A 17,769-nucleotide genomic window follows, 5' to 3' on the forward strand; every position below is an offset into this window, starting at 1 on the left:
AGAAGTTCTCAAACAATGGGGAAACAGTATTTCCAAAATCCTGATTTTCACTTGAAAGCTTGAATTTTATGACTGACAGTAAATACTGTCAATTGTTTCCCTTGAAGTAGAAGACTTATTTCATTGATTTTTTTACAATAACCTAGTTTGCCGATTGTTCTTTCAAGCAAAAATGGTGTTTCTTTGGAATAAAAATGATATTCCATGAAAAAAGCAGTTAGTTCAGTTCATAACTAAAACAAGTGCTTTTCTTGGAGACAACTTGGAAAGTGCTTTATGTGTACTCCATTATGGAGTACACATAATATTGAAAAGATGCTAGATGTTGACTTGGTTGGGATTTTTTAAAATTATCTTTATTGCTTTATCGAAGACAGTCATAGATGAAACTGGTTCTGTTGCTTTTTTTTTTTTCCTTTTTTAACTGTGTTTGCATGGCAGTGACTAATAATGACAACTCTTACAGCTTGGTGGCACTACTTTCAATGAGCTCAGGCATCTGCAGGAGTACCAGCCATTGACCCATCAATGCAAATGTCAACACAGTGAAAAAGGCAAATAACATTTAATATTGTTAAAATAATTTAAATACTTTTAGGGAAGTAGATTTGGCTCAATGGATAGAGTGTCTGCCTACCACATGGGAGATTCAGGGTTCAAACCCAGGGCCTCCTGACCTGTGTGGTGAGCTGGCCCATGTGCAGTGCTGATGTGCACATTGAGTGCCGTGCCACGCAGGGGTGTCCCCTGCATACAGGAGCCCCACACACAAGGAGTGCCCCTGTAAGGAAAGCCTCCCCTTGTGAAAAAAGTGCAACCTGCCCAGGAGTGGCACCGCACACATGGAGAGCTGACGCAGCGAGATGACACAACAAGAAGAGACATAGATTCCTGGTGCTGCTGACAAGAATGCAAGCAGACACAGAAAAACACACAGTGAATGGACACAGAGAGCAGACAATGGGGTGGGTGGGGGAAGAGGGAGAAATAAATAAAATAAAAAATAAAAATAAATCTTTAAAAAAATGTTTTTAAAATAAATAAATAGTTTTGATCTCATGGACTTCCTGAAAAGTTCATAGGGCCCCAGGGGTCTATAGATTATACTTTGAGAACTAATGTCCTAAATAATCTCTTTTCTCTACTAAAATAGTTTAGCCTTTGTTAGTAAACACTTGTAAAAAGTGGACGTTTTCAGTCACTTAAATTTCTTCATGAACAACAATGTCTGAGTTTTACATCGGTGTCACATATAAGAATAATTTATTTTTTGTCCCTCTCAAAGTAGTCCATGTTATTTCTTATTTAACCTAATGATATACCCATCTCCCTGAACATCTGATATAATGTAAGTAACATAAATCACTTAGTAAATACTATATATTCTATATGTCCATGAGATGTATTACATGTTATAAAGCACACTTTCTGGCTCTGTGACTTTGAAGTTGCTTTACTTCTCTGGACCTCGTCTTCTCCTCTCCAAAACCGGGATCATAATAGTACCTCCCTCTCAGAATTGTGCAGATTAAAGTACTTGAAACACTACTAGCTCATATGTTGGCAGGTTTTATTATTCATACTGTAACTACTGTGTGCTTGGTGTGGGGCTGTTGAGGCATTGTCAGTACAAGGATAAGACATGGTCTTGCCTTGTGAACACCATGTTTAGCTGGGGATATAGGCAAGGGATAAGTGTGATATTGTGGGAATCAGTAGTTCGCCTGGGCAAGGCTGAGATATTTGACCTGGGCCTCAAAAATGAGTAAAAGTTTGCCAGAGGATGGGAGCATGAGTAGGTGTCTGCAGGTCCAGCTCCTGGCACCAAGGCCAGCATTAACAAAGGACTGAGTCGCGTGTTCTGGGAACAAGTAGAAGTGAAGTTAACACTCAGTGAGGTGGGGGAACCAGTGACTGGTTGTAAAACTGGAAGACTAGGGAAGACCTGGATTGTGGAGGCTTTGAACACCATGGAAAGAAGTTTGACTTTATTTTGTAGGCAGTGAAGAATCACAGACTGTTTTAAGAAAGCAAGGACATCAACAGGCTTATATTTTAGAAGACTATAACTCTGGTTGCAATGTGGAAGATGGATGGGATGAAGGGATTAACCACTATTAGGTTGGTCTTGGTGAGGAATAAGTGAGAATGGAAAGGAGGAGGTAAATTAGAGATTAGGAAAGTAAAATTGTCAGGTCTTGGTGACAAGAATGAGGTTGAGGAGACTAAGGGAGAAGGAGAATATGAAATTTCATTGGCTTTGAGATTAGGTAGTGTTGAGCTGGGGTGAGAAGTTAAAAGCTTACATACATAGTGTCTCTGAGGTGACCATGAGATAATCAATGTTGAGTAGACAGTATTAGTTAGAATTAGGTTTAGTCACTGTTACAAAGACCTACCTGAATGATGGTAGAATAAGAAGATAGAAATTTCTCCTGTAATTGTCCAAGTATAACAGTCTAGGCTGATAGGGTGGCTCACTGGTGTTAAGGCCCAGGTGACTTCGCTGTTGCTGTCCCAACCACCATATCTACTGGGTCCTCATTCTAGCCAGTGGGGAGGGGAAAAAAGGAAGAGGAGGCCATGCTCTTTCTTTGAAAGACACAACTGAAAGTTGCACACTTTACTTTTTCTTACGTCCCATTCGCCAGAATTTAGCATCCATATAGCCACACCTAGTCGCAAGGGAGGCTGTAAAATCTGAATGGCCATATGTCCAGTTAAAATTGCAGACTCTGTTAACAGGAAAAAATAAAAGGAGAATGGCGATTAGAAGATAACTAAGGTCTTTTCCACACCATTGGAAATAAAGTTTAGAAACTCAGAAGGGATTCAGGGTCTAGAGATGGAGATGGCAAATCATCAATCTATCATTGGTAATGTAAGGCATAAAAATGTATGAGACAGGGTGTATAGCAAGAATAATAATAGCTGATATTCGAGTGCTTGGTATGTTTGGACACTATCATAAACTTTGACAGTATCTTAACTAATTTAACCCTTAAAACAGACATAAGATAGGGTTTATTCTTATTATCCCTATTTACTGATAAGGAAACTGAAGCACAGAAAGAGCAACTGTCCTGTCCAAAGTCAAACAACTAGTAAATGATGGAATCAGGATTTGAACCGAGATTACTGTTTCCAAAGCCTGACTTTTTATTGTTATCTTTCCTAAAGATAAAACCACAAGAATCTAAATGATTAATAGAACTACAGAGCCATTAAAGGAATAACTTTTGATGAGGTAGAGATGGAAAAGACTTTTGTCTTGAAAACTAAGTTAGGATAGAGTTCAAAAGAGGACAGGATTCAGAGTAATGCTGCAAGAGATGAAGTATATTGAAAACTGAAAAGGGAGACTATTGGATTTGGGAATAAACATGAAATTGATGTCTTAGAAAAGTCCATTTCAGGAATGTTGGGGATAGAATGTCCCCAACGAAAGGCATGTTCAGATTCCAATATTTGGTTCTGAGGGTGTGAACCCATTTGTAAATAGGACTTTTGAAGCTTTTACTAGTTAGGTGTGCACAGACTGAGTGTGGGCCTTAATCTAATATAACTGAAGTCCTTATAAGCAAAGAAAATTGGACACAGAAAGAGAAGCCATAGGAAGAGCAAGAAACAGGAAATCGGTGGAACCCAGAGCAGAAAGGAGAAGACAGGACCATGTGCATTGCCATATGACAGAAAAACCAAGGACTAACTATCTTCAGCAGTCAGTCCCTGAATGCCACGATCTTTGGTGAGAAAATATCTCTTGCAGATGCCCTGAGTTTGGACTTCTCCTAGTATCAAAACCATGAGCCAATAAATTCTTGTTGTTTAAACCAACCCATTGTATGGTATTTGTTTTAGCAGCTGGGAAACTCAAACAAGGGTGTTCTTGGAAATGAAATTGTGCTACAGTCTATTCTGCAGAAAATATGAGATAGAAAAATGAGTATAAGTTTCTCTTTGAAGCTGTTTGTGGTTGTAGAGAAGGAATTTGGATAAGAAAATGAAAAGAAAGTTAATTGGAATTAATAAGCATGAACAAATCAAGAAAAGTTGGGATTTTTCCCTTTGTTGTTTGCAGACTTTCCTGTTCTTGATATATCAATAAAATTATCTTTTATTTTTGTTTCCCCTATGGGTTTTCTCCGTATTATGAAATTCCACAGACGCTGTTATTCTAATCAGCTGGTTTCAGATCGATATGTCATGCCAGAATATTTTATCCAATCAGGACACCTCTGTTGTGTGAGGATTTCTGAGGATAAGTGGTGGTATAGAGTAATTATTCATCGAGTTCTCGGGAAACAGGAAGTTGAAGTGTTCTACCCAGATTTTGGAAATATTGGAACTGTTCAGAAGTCCTCCCTGAGGTTCCTCAAGTGAGTTAACAAATTTAATAGGGATAATGGGTAGTTTAAATTTTGAATCATAATGCTGAGGCTCTGAAGCGTTGGGATCTCTCTTCCTTTTCTCTTGCCTTCCTCCCTGCATCCTTCTCTTCTTTCCATTCCTTTTCCTTCTTAGTGCATACTTGGAAAATGGTCATTTTGTTTCAGAGATGGCTTGTAATCTGTTCTATCTTCTTTCACATGACTGAATTTTAATGGACCATTGTCTTAGTCATCCATACTAATACAAAAGTACCAGAATTCTGTTGACTTTTATAAAAGGTATTTATTTGGGATAGAAGTTCGCAGTCACAAAGCCCCTTTTAAAGAGTCCAACTCAAGTGACCGTAGGAGGTACTTTCTCACCCAAAGCCATTAGCTATATGTTGAAGCAAGATGGCAGGTGATATCTGTGTGGGTTCAGCGTTCCTTCTTTCCTATTAAGGCTCCATGGTCCCGGCTTCTTCCAGTCTCAGCTGTAGGCTGGCATAAGGCTCATCTCTCTTCCTGGGGCTCATTTCTTTCTGGGCTCAGCTGCTCTAGTCTCTTTACAAGGTCAGCTGTAAACTATCAGGCTCATCTCTCTTTCCCAGGGCCACAGGATCCTGTGTGTATCTTCTTTCTGTGTGTCTCCTTCTGTGTGAGAGCCTGTTTTATCTGCCCTCCAAGAGTCTGGGACTAATGACATGGTTGAATCCAAGCCTTGATCTTAACATAATTTAATCAAAGACATCTCAGCTGAATCTGATACAATCAAAGGTTTATCACTCCCAGAGTAACAGACCAGTTTATAAACATAAACTCTTTTTGGAATTCATAAATAATCTCAACCACAAAACTAAATTTCCATCTCTTATTAAGGAAATGACTCTTTTCACAGTAAGAGGTGCATTTATAAAGCTTGAAGGTTTAACTGTTCCCAGCTGTATTTTAATTGCATGGTTCTCAGAGTATTATCTTTTGTAATTTGATTTCTTACATTGCTTTAAAGTGCAAGATACTAATTTTAAAATGCATAAATAAAATGGTATGAAATGATGGGATTAAATAAAGTCAAGAAATAGATTAGATGCTCCATAAAATAGTTTTAAAATATGATTAAATATTGATACATGTGACTATTCTGTTGCAGGTGCTGCTATACAAAGCTCCCAGCTCAGGCTATCCCTTGTTCTTTGGCTTGGGTGAGACCAGTGGAGGTATGTTTGCCTGTTCCCCATTTAAAATAATAATAATTCTAATAATAATTGGAAAACACTTGAATGTTTACTGTGTGCTAAAATATGTCTGGATTATTACAATACAAAAATAAAACAGAATCAGCTCTCAAAGAAATTGTATATAGTGTGGAGATAGATACATAGGCAAAAATTGGTGTACTATCTGATATTTGCTTTAGTAGAGGTTTTCAACAATGTATCTTAGAGGTGGAAAAGGAGGAGTGCTCATCATTGGCCAAGGTAATCAAGGAAGGTTTCATAATATATGGGTGGTATTTGAGTAGAGCTTTGAAGGAAGGGTAGGAATAGAGTAGGACAGAAAAGAGAAGAAAGACATCCCAGGCAACCAGAGTAGCATAAAATATCTCAGATTTGTGGAATTTTAAGTAATTGTGTTTGTCTATTAATATGGAAAGGCCTGGTGTGGGTGCATGACAAATCATGTCAGAAGAATCATAGGAATCTTTTGTGGAGAACTATGGTAAGAAGGCTGAAAAAATGTCCTATAAATGCTGGGGAGTAACTGCAATGTAAATAGGGAACTGTGGGAAGCGGACTTGGCCGAACGGATAGGGCATCCGCCTACCACATGGGAGGTCCACGGTTCAAACCCTGAGCCTCCTTGACCCGTGTGGAGCTGGCCCACATGCAGTGCTGATGCGCGCAAGGAGTGCCCTGCCATGCAGGGTGTCTCCCGCGCAAGGAGTGTGCCTGGTAAGGAGAGCTGCCCAGCGCGAAAGAAAGTGCAGCCTGTCCAGGAATGGCGCTGCACACACAGAGAGCTGACACAAAAAGATGACGCAACAAAAAGAAACACAGATTCCCGGTGCCCCCGATAAGGATAGGAGCAGTCACGGAAGAATACACAGCGAATGGACACAGAGAGCAGACAGCTGGGGGGTAGAGAAGGGGAGAGAAATAAATAAATAAATCTTAAAAAAGAAAATCTTATTCCACTGGCTTCGTGTTTTCCTTGTTGCTTTTGAGAAGTCAGCTGTCAATCTAATGAATGTTCCTTGAAGGCAGTATCATTTTTGCCTTTAATTTTTAAGATTTTCTATTCATCACTATGGTTCTTTACTTTTAGTATGGTATGTTTATATGTTTATTCTATTTGTCCTGCTTTGGGGCTTTTTGGATTCTTGTGTCTGTGGTTTGTTACTTTTCAGTCAATCTAACAAATTCCAAGCCATTATTTCTTCAATTGTTTCCTCTATCCCATATCCATGTTTATATTTCTTTTCTCCCTGTTTATGACACTCTTTTTCTGGGACCTTAATTCCAAGTATGCTAAACCTTCACAGTTTATCTTTCATTATGTATTTTGTATCTTATATCTTTCTGACTTTCCATGCTGCATTCTGGATATTTTTTTCTGAATTATTTTATACATCACTAATTTACTCTTTAATTCTGTCTAATCTGCCATTGAAACAGCCTATTAGGATTTAAATTTTAACCTTTATATTTTTATTTTCTACATGTTCTTTTCGGTTCTTTCTTAATTCTGCTAGATCAATTTTTATAGATTTCTTATCACTGCACAAATTTTCAAACTAATCTTTTTTTCTTTAAGCATAGTAATCTTTAATTTTATAATTTTTCTAGAAATTCAAATAACTGAACTCTTTTATGATCTGTTTCAGTTAACTCTTATTTTTGCTTGTTCTCACTTACAATGCATTGTTTCTTTATGTGCCTTTGTTTTTGTTCTTTATTTTGTTTGTTTTTATAGAGGTACCAGGGATTCAACCTGTGCCCTTGTATATGGGAACCTGATGCTCAACCACCAAGCTACACTGCTCCCCTATATGCTTTTTATGTTTCCTTAGGTACTGCCATTGTCCATGAAAAATTATTGCTAAGAATAGTTGAGTAATACAAGCTAAGATTGCCTACCTCCCCAGAAAATTTGTATTTCCTCAGCCAGGTGCCTAGGCATTCTACCCATCTGGAGACATATTAATTTAAATGAACAACTTGGGGAGCAGACTTGGCCCAGTGGTTAGGGCATCCGCCTACCACATGGGAGGTCCGCAGTTCAAAGCCCAGGCCTCCTTGACCCGTGTGGAGTGGCCCACACGCAGTGCTGATGCGCGCAAGGAGTGCCATGCCGTGCCACAGTGGGGTGTCCCCCGTGTAGGGGAGCCCCATACACAAGGAGTGCGCCCCATAAGGAGAGCCGCCCAACACAAAGGAAAGTTCAGCCTGCCCAGGAATGGTGCCACACACACGGAGAGCTGACACAACAAGATGACACAACAAAAAGAAACACATACTCCTGTGCCGCTAACAACAACAGAAGTGGACAAAGAAGAACACGCAGCAAATAGGCACAGAGAACAGACATCTGGGGCAGGGGGAGAGGGGAGAGAAATAAGTAAATCTTTTTAAAAAAATAAATAAATAAATGAACAACATAATGGTTTTTGGACCAACTAGGTAGTATGAAAATTGAGCTGCAAATCCATATGAAGGCTAGTGTATTTTTTTTTACCTCTTTATCCTGGCAGGTTACCCAGTTTAATGAAGGGAAGTTCTTTTCTAGGCTCTCTACATTAGATTGGGACCCTGGCTTTGATTCTGCCCCCTTTGACTTGTGGGATTGTCAAAACCAAAGTTCAATACCCGTAAGGCAGATGTAGTTCCCACTTTCCTTCAATTTGGTCTGGTGATTCATTACTATCTTGTCAGTTCTTTGGTGCTTTTTGGACATCTTTTTAAAACATTTTATCCATAAGTTTTAGTTGTCATCAGTGGAATGGTTGATCCAATAATTTAGCTCACCATTTTAGAAAATGGAAGTTTCTCACCACATAGATATTTAAATGTTTTCCATAATCACATTTTTCATTATTTGTTCCTTTATTCCAAGTTTTGCTGTGCACAAAACATATATATTCTTCTCCTATGTGTTATCCTGTACTTGTATGATTTTTATTTTTCCATTACTCTATTCATTTTTTACATGATGATTATAATTCATGTTTAATCTATCAGCTGAATCTAATATCTTGATTATATTTCAGGAACACTGGACATCCAGAGCTATTTTGCAGTTCCAGAAGTTGTGTGGTTTGAAGCCATTAGTGGGGGTAGTGGATGAATATGTAGATGGAATCCTTAACATTTTTCTGTGTGATACATCCTCAAATGAAGACATCTATTTCCATCATGTCTTGAGAACAGAGGGCCACGCTATTGTATGCCGAGAAAATGTCCCTTCTAAGGTGGAGAAGTCTGTCCATATTTTATAATATATTTTATTTAATCTCAGCCCTTAAAGGTATAAGAGAATTTAGTAAAGAAAGTTATTTGGTGTATTCTTTAATCTTAGAAGCACCCATGAGATTCCTGCCTTCCTAATTCAGAGCGCACTCTTAATTTTCAGATGACTCCAAAAACATCATTTGGCTTATTATCCTTTAGAATGTGAATGAATACTTTTAAATAATTGATTGAAAATTCTTACACCAAGGTATTTAATTCTCTGAGGTCATCTTGAAGAAGAGTAACACTGACTTACTTTACAATTATTGATAGGGATATCTATAGCAACATTAATATTGGTGGTAATTTTTGCATCTAGGAAGAACTATCAATATGCAGGAATTTTTAACGATTAGGTTTTAGAAAATTGTGTACATTTCCACAACATTTGAAAATTATGAAGCGCTAACTTAATTTTTTTTTCTCTTGGTCAACTGATTAAACAAATACTTTCTCCCTTTTTTTAATCCTAGGGTTTCAGAGACCTTAACCCTTTAGATCTATATACTAAACCCAGTGCAGGGTTAGAGAACATTATCTTGGAAGAAGTGGGTTATCCTTCACAGAAGCACTATTTTAATGAAGACCGAGAGATAAGTCCACAGTTAAAAAATAGTGAATCACATATGCTGGTAAGAAATTTTTGTAAATATTATTCTATTTGTTTTTATTATTGTTAACATTTATTGGGCTTTTACTATTTGCCAACCACTGCAAAAAGAAATCCTCATAAAATCCCTGTAACATAGTTGTTATAATTATCTTCATTTTATAATGAGGAAACTGAGACTTAAGAATGTTTGGAAATTTTAGACAATGGTCTTAACAATTACCTTTTCTCTCATTATATGCCAGTTTAAACCTTTGCTTCTGCATACTTCCTTGGACTCTGAAATTTCTTCCATACACTAAATTCCATTGCTGCCTTTGTGTAGTTGTGACTTTCCAATGCTATTCTTCTTCTACTTCTTCTGTGCTACTCAGTTTCTTCTCCAAGTACTCTCATTTCTCACTTATTCTATGAACCTTTTTGGCAACTCAAGCCCACAGTAATAATAATAAATAAGAATATTTATTGAACTCTTACAACATGGAAGGCAGTGTTCTAAACATTCACATGTATTACCTAAATTAATTCTCAAACAGTCTCTCCAAGGAGAGTCAGTACTTTCATATCCCCATTTGGAGATAAGGAAACTGAGGCACATAGTAAGAACTTAAATGTTTCTTGAACAAATGAACAAATAAACAAACATGTCCTCTGAGTTGTATATTCCTCATGACAACGATTACTGGGCTGAGATTGTTGGATCTGTTCAATTTGAGAGTCAAAAATGTTTTTGGACACAAGACTTTTTATTTTCTTTGAATAAAATATGAAAATATTCTTTTAAGTATGCTGCAGTCACCCCTCGGGCTGAAGTGTGGTTTGCTGGCCTGGCGAGGGGAGCGGCCGCTGTAGGCCTAATTCCGCTGCCCCCATAATAGGGTGGTTGGTCGGGCCCACCGCCACCCCTGAAGGAAGCTCGGCATGGGCGCAGAGTGCCCTCGGGTATCCCCTTCTCGGCAGCCATGCTTCCGCGGCCGCCCCTCCTCCCAGATGGCGCCACCTGATGCCTTGTGGGGCGGCACCCTTCTTCTTCCTTCTCCCTGCGCAGGCGCAGGGCGGAAAATTCCAGTCTGCCCTTTTCCCCTCCCCCAACAGCAGCAACAGCCAGGCGTGGGCGGAAAAATCCAGTCTGCCCTTTTCCCTCCCCCCAACAGCAGCAACAGCCACGTGTGGGCGGGAAACTCCAGTCTGCCCTTCACCCCAGCAACAGCAGCCACCAATCCCTAAACCCTGCCCCTTCCCCCAGCAACAGCGACAGCCAATCCCTAACCACCACTCCTCCCCCGTCCGGTACCGCCACTGACCTTTCGCCGGCAACCAATCAGAACAGGGCATGGCTTCGACCAATCAGCCTTCCCCAGCCCCTATAAAACTGTTGCCTCTCCCTCAATAAAGTGGACTTGCGTGTTTACCTTGTCTCCGCGGTAGTTCTTCTGCCGTGCGCCCTCCAGTCCTGAGAGCCCCCGACAAGGGCCTGGCCTCCCTTGTCCCCAGTTCGTCGCCTGCTTCTCCGGGCGACCCCTTCGTCGCCTGCTTCTCCGGGCGACCCCTTCGTCGCCGGCTTCACCGGGCGACCCCGTCAGCCGAACCGCGCAACCCCTGTGAGACCGATCCCTCGTCTGCTGCCGGACCGACCCCTCGTCCCAAGCAGGACCGACCCCTCGTCCAGAGCTGGACCAACCCCTCGTCCGCAGCCAGACCCCACCTCTACCGACCGAGCAAGCCGCCGCAGTATGCTTTATATATTTGACTTTTAAAATAAAGTTTTAGAGATGATCTTCTTTAGTACTGATTATTAGAGAAGATAAAAAAAGGAAAGTCAATTGACTACTGGGAAACTCACCTGCCTCAAAAAATATGTTTGAATGCTTGCTGCTGCACGTTCAAAACAGTACAAGAATTTTAGATTTCAAGTTTACATTAAAATTACTTGGGCTTGCTTACCCACAACAATTTCTAAAGCCTAAATTTTTCTTAGTTTTTATTAGAAGATTGGAAGAATTGTGTTCCCTGGTTCTTAAATAGCAAATTGAATTCAACTTTGAAAATGTTTAGAATGTTCTGCCCTCTCTCTTTGAAGTGTCTTTCAAATCATCATGGTTCAGTCCTAGAAATGAAATAAGGCCATCTTTTTTGCAAAAGGATAATGCTTTAGACTCCAATATCCCACCTCAGTCTGTATTTTTACTTATCAAGGCTTCCATGTTCTACACACACAGCCCTACCTACCTACTTACCTCTATATGCCCAATCATTTGCTAATACCCTGCTCATCTTTTAAGCATCCTGACAGTATATGTTATTTCTGTGATAACAATTCACAGATGATTGTATTGGCATTATTGGATTATATGTCTTCCCACTATTTTTTACTTTCTTTAGAGCTGGGATCTGTTGCCTTCGTCTTTGTACCCAAATAACTTCCTAGTAGATATTTTATAATATGTGTTCAATAAATGTTTGTTTTCCTGAAACATTAGTCGAGCAGACTGGGAAGACTTAGGGTCATGGATGAAAGTTAGAAAATAATGTAGCATTTGTATGAACCATGATGAAAAATCCCACCCCACCTCCAAATTTAAAGGAATGTGGATTTTGGAAACTGCATTCATATAGAAAATAAAATTATTTCTCTTTCATATCTTTTAGCAAGATATTAATAAAGAAAAGACCCTACATTACCTTAAGTCTGAGTCAAAGGAGCCATTAAAGGATTCTGAATTCAGTTCTTCAAAAACCCAAGATAAGAGCTGTGAAGACGCTCCAAAGTGGTCCAGTCCAAAACCGAAGGATCTGAAGGAAGAAAATGAGGTAGAGAAGGAAAGATAGTTTTTCATAAGGGAATGATGTAGTTAATTTACCAGTGAAGGGGACTGGGATAAAATACCTCTTTGAACTCTTCTGTTTACAGTGTCATCAGATGACATCAGATGAATTACAGTTTCTCTCAGTAGTCACAAAGACCAAAGTTGTAGCAACTTGATCATGAAAAAGAAAAGGCATTGTCTGGCTTCTGTATCACTTACTATTCCAAGGCTTTGGGCAGTCTTTCAAGAATTATGCAGTAATTAGAAACTAGTACTGAAATACAATATTAGGAAAAGTGTCTACAACTGTTTTGGAGGACATATATTGCTTTTATTTTAACCAAAAGTTTATGTGCCCATAATTTTCAGACCCCCACCATCTCTCCTCTTACATTTTCTATTTCACAGAGAAATTATCTTCATCTCCTTTATCTACTTATTTTGAAATTATCTCTATTTCTTTCGTTAAATAATATGCTTATATTGTTACTTCCTGATTTTTCAGTTGTAGGTATCGTCTCCTATGAGAAAGATGAGGATTTAGTTCTCACGCATCCCTTCTCTCTCTCAAACACACACACACATACCCTTTTTTTCACCCCATCCTGCCATCTTCCTAATACAGTTTCCATTAAATTGCCATTTGGTATTCATATTTTTATAACTATGTAAATGCTAGTCACAGCTGAGCCAAGTAGTATGCTATGAAAACTTTTCCTTTCCAACATCACTTTTATTTTCTCTAGGGATAATTCTTTCTTTTAAAATTAACAGTAAAATTGACTCTCTTTTGGTATCAGCTTTATCAATTTTAATGCATATTCAGATTTTTGTAATTACCAACACACTGGGGATATAGAACAGTTTTATCACCTGAAAAAAAATGTCTTTATGCTACCCATTTGTAATCACAATCTCTCCACATTCTTAACCCTTAGCAACCTTTGATCTGCTGTCCATTACTATGGTTTTATCTTTTCAGGAATGCCATATAGATGGAATCATATAATATGTAACCTTTGAGACTGGCTTCTTACATTTAGATTCATCCAAGTTTTCTCATGCAGCAGTAGTTCATGCCTTTTCATTGCTATAAGTGTTCTACAGGTTGTGTATCTTTCCCCATTGTAAGGCATTTGGGTTGTTTCCAGTTTGGGGTAATTATGAATAGAGCTGCTATAATAATGTTCATATTCAGGTTTTTGTGTGAACAGAAGTTTCATTTATCTAGAGCAAATGATCAGTCAGGAATGGAATTGCTGGGTCATATGGTAAATGTATGTCAAACTGTTTCCCAGAATGCCTTTACCATTTTGTATTCCTATCAGCAATGTGTGAGAGTTCTAGTTGCTGCATATCCTCACCAGTACTTGATATTATCAGGAATTTTTATTTAGCCATTCAAAATAGGTGTATAGTAATACCACCACATGCTTTTGATTTGCATTTCCCTAATAACTTAGGATGTCGAACATCTTTTCATGTGCTTACTTGCCATCCATATATCGTCTTCGATGAAATATCCAAGTCTTTTGCCAATTTTTAAATTGGGTTTTCTTTTGAGTTTTCTATTGAGTTTCAAGTGTTCTTTATATATTTTGCATACTTGTCCTTTGTCAGATATGTGATTTTTAAATATATTCTCCCAGTTGTAGTTTATAACTTTTTATTGTCTTAATAGAGCCTTTCATACAGCAAATTTTTTGAGGAATTCCAATTTATCATTTTTAAGGTTTAGATATATTCAGTGTCATGTCTAAGAACTCTTTGTCTAGCCCAGATATTAAGTTTTCTTCTAAAAGTTTTATAGGTTTACATTTTATATTAAGATCTGTGGTAAGTTTGAGTTCATTTTAGTGTAAGCTTAGGTCATTGTTCATTTTGTTGCATATAGATGTCCAATTGTGCCAGCATCATTTGTTGAAAAGACTATCCATTTAACAGCCTTTGCAGCCTTACTAAAAATCAATTGGCCATATTTGTGTGGGTCTATTTCTAGATTTATTGCAGTTCCTTGATCTGTGTGTGTGTCCTTCCATCAATACCATACCATATTGATTACTATAGCTAAATAATAGGTCTTATTATTGGCTAGAGTGATTGCTTCTACTTTATTCTTTCCTCTGCCTTTCCATATAAATTTCAGAATAAGTTTGTCTGCGTCTACAAAAACCTTCTTGGGATATTGATAGGAATTGCAAATACATATTGGTTGATTGATTGGGGAGAATTGATATCTTTAATATGTTGTATCTTCAATTCATGAACCTAGTATTCTATTCCATTTATTTAGGTTTTTTATTGTCTATAACTTCCAGCACTATGTTAAATAAGAGTGGGGAGAATGACAAATTTGCCTTGTACCTGACCTTAGAAGAAAAACATCTCTTTTCTCAATAAGTGTGCTATAGTTTTGTTTTTTGTAGATGCTCTTTATCAAGTTGAGGAAGTTCATCTATCTCCCAGTTTTTCTGAGTTTTTGTCACAAATGGGCGTCGAGTTGTGACAAATGCTTTTTCATCAATTGATATAACATTCTTTAGCTTGTTGATTCATTAACTTGCATTGTTTGACTTTCAAATGTTGAACCAGCGTCATATTCCTGGAATAATAATTTGGTCATGGTGTATAATTCTTTTTATATATTGTTGGATTTGGTTTGCTAATATTTTATTAAGGATTTCCTACATTTAAACTTGTGAGAGATGTTGGTCTGCAGTTTTGTTTTGTTTTTTTGTATGTCTTTGACTTTGTTATCGGAATGATACTAGTTTCATAAAATAAGTTGGGAAATGTTCCTTTTCTATTTTTTTTGTAAGAGATTTTGTAAAATTGAGTTAATATTTAAATATTTGGTAGAATACTTAATTGAAAGCATCAGTGACTTTTTTTCATAAAGATTTAAACTATAAAACAATTGCTTTAATAGGTAGAGGATTATTCAAGTATCTGTTTCATTTAAGGGTACTTTGAGTAATTTGTGGTTTTTGAGAAATTGGTGCATTTCATCTAACTTGACAAATATGTGTACAGAGTTGCTCATAGTATTCTCTTATTATCTTTTTAATATCTGCAGGTCTGCAGCAATAATCTTTCATTCCTGATACTAGCAATTTATGTCTTTTCTTTTTTCTTTGCTAGTCTTACTAAAGGTTTCTCAGTTTTATTATTTCTTTCCAAAGAATCATCTTTTGATGTTGATTTTACCTTTTTTCTGTATTAAAGTTAACTGACTTTTCCTCTTTATTCTCTCTTTCCTTCTGCTTTCTTTGGCTTTATTTTGCTTTCTTTTTCTAGTTTCTTAAGGTAGAAACTTAGGTTATTATTTGAGACCTGTGATCTCTGCGTACCTCATACTATAACCTTTAAACACCACTTTAGCAGCATCTCACAAATTTGAACATGTTTTTCATTTTGATTTAGTTCAAATATTTTCTAATTTCTTTTGAGAAATGGATTATTTAGAAGTGTATTGTTTAATCTCTAAGTGTTTGGAGATTTTCCTATTTTCTTCCTGTTACTGATTTTCAGTTTTATTCTATTTCTGGTCTGAGAACATAATTTGTATGACCCCAGCTCTTTGTATTTGTTAAAGTTTGTTTTGTTGACACAGGATCATCTATCTTGACAAATTTACCATTTGCATTTGAAAAGAAAGTATATTCTACTGTTGTTTCATGGAACCAAGTATTTTCTAAACATCACCTAGTTCAGTTTAGTTCTCTTTCCTTGCTGTGTGTTAGTTCTACTACTGAGTCTTATATTCTTGTATTGATGGTACTGTTGAGTTCTCCTATATCCTTGCTGTCGATTAGTTCTTTCTATTACTGAGAAGAGTGTGGAGGACTCCAACTGCAATCTTGGATTTCAGTTCTCTCAGTTTTTTTAGTATCTTCTGAGGTCCTATTGTTAGGTGCCAGACATTTAAGATTGTTGTGGAGTTTTTTAGTCAGTGGATTCTTTGATCTTTATTTATTTATTTTTCCTGGTTTTTGAGTATATTTTATTACTTTTTTTTGTCTTTATTCTTTTTTTTTAATATTACATTTAAAAAATATGAGGTCCCCATATACCCCCTACCCCCCTCACCCCATTACTCCCCCCAGAGAAACATTCTCCTCCATCATCATGAGACATTCATTGCATTTGGTGAATACATCTCTGAGCACCGCTGCACCTCATGGTCAATGGTCCACATCATAGCCCACACTCTCCCAGTGGGCCATAGGAGGGCCTACAATGTCCGGTTATTGTCCCTGCAGCACCACCCAGGACAACGCCTCCACATCTCATTTCTGCCTCCCATTCCCCACACCCAGCAGCCACCATGGGCCCTTTTTCCACACCAATGCCACATTTTCTTCGATTACTAATCACAATAGTTCATGAATAGAATATCAGTAAGTCCACTCTAATCCATATTCTATTCCTCCATCCTGTGGACCTTGGATTGGTTGTGTCCATTCTATATCTGTGTCAATAGGGGGCTTAGATTCCACATGGATCCTGGGTGTAATCCTCCTGCTTTCAGTTGTAGGCACTCTTGGCTCCATGGTGTGGTGGTTGACCTTCTGCAACTCCATGTTAGCTGAGTGGGGTAAGTTCAATAAACCAGAGTGTAGGAGCTGAAGTCTGTTGAGGCTCAGGGCCTGGCTATCATATGGTGAGTCCAGAGATTCAGATCCCCTGGGTATATATTAAACCCCAGCACCAACTACAATTCTGGTAAAGTAACAGGAAAGGCTTGTGAAAAGAGATCACATCTGAGTCCAGTTCCAACACACAGAAACACCAACTCCAAAGAAGTGACAACTGACATGACACTGAACTCCATCTGCCATGACCATAAAACCTGTGGGTCTCTGTAGCCCTCAGAAGAACCAATACCTGGGGTTGTATCTACTTTATCTGTCTCTGGGACTCTACTGAGGTGTGCATAAGGGCAACCCCTCTGATAACATCCCAGCTCTTTTTTTAGAGACTCATAGCCATATAAACTCATTTGCCCTTTCCATTTCCACCTTGATTTAGGTCTAAAAGCATTTTTAACTCCTGTTATTATATGTAGACAGAGATATTCTGCTGGTCCAAGTTGGACCTTTTATTCAAGGTCATTTTCTAGTTACTTCATCAGCTGGTACTTGGAAGTAATCCCTCGGTGCCAGGGAGGCTCATCCCCGGGAGTCATGTCCCACACTGGGGGGAAGGCAACGAATTTACATGCTGAGTTTGGCTTCGAGACTGGCCACATTTGAGCAACACAGAGGTTCTCAGGAGGTAACTCTTAGGCACACTGCTGCTCTAGGCCTTTTTCTTATTTCAGGACCACAGGCTCACAAGCATAGTCATTAGTATCAGGCACTCATTGTTGGACCTTCATTCTTTTTTGGTCTTTGCTGTTGCACTTGGGGGATTGTTGCTGTTCCTTTAGGGACTGTGATAGAGCTCTGCTGGCTAGGAACTCAGCACTCGCT

General features: G+C 38.2%; 1 protein-coding gene across 1 annotated transcript in view; it reads left to right on the forward strand.

The window, feature by feature from the left end:
• Window positions 1-17,769, forward strand: part of TDRD5 (tudor domain containing 5) — a 98,167-nt gene that overhangs the window by 37,464 nt on the left and 42,934 nt on the right. The window contains exons 10-14 of the mRNA XM_058274807.1: window positions 4,167-4,379; window positions 5,521-5,587; window positions 8,638-8,838; window positions 9,352-9,510; window positions 12,138-12,299. Of these exons, the coding sequence (XP_058130790.1) occupies window positions 4,167-4,379; window positions 5,521-5,587; window positions 8,638-8,838; window positions 9,352-9,510; window positions 12,138-12,299 (802 nt within the window). The remainder of the gene's footprint in view (window positions 1-4,166; window positions 4,380-5,520; window positions 5,588-8,637; window positions 8,839-9,351; window positions 9,511-12,137; window positions 12,300-17,769) is intronic.

Source organism: Dasypus novemcinctus, chromosome 13 (assembly GCF_030445035.2).
Source record: "Dasypus novemcinctus isolate mDasNov1 chromosome 13, mDasNov1.1.hap2, whole genome shotgun sequence".
Taxonomy (NCBI): domain Eukaryota; kingdom Metazoa; phylum Chordata; class Mammalia; order Cingulata; family Dasypodidae; genus Dasypus; species Dasypus novemcinctus.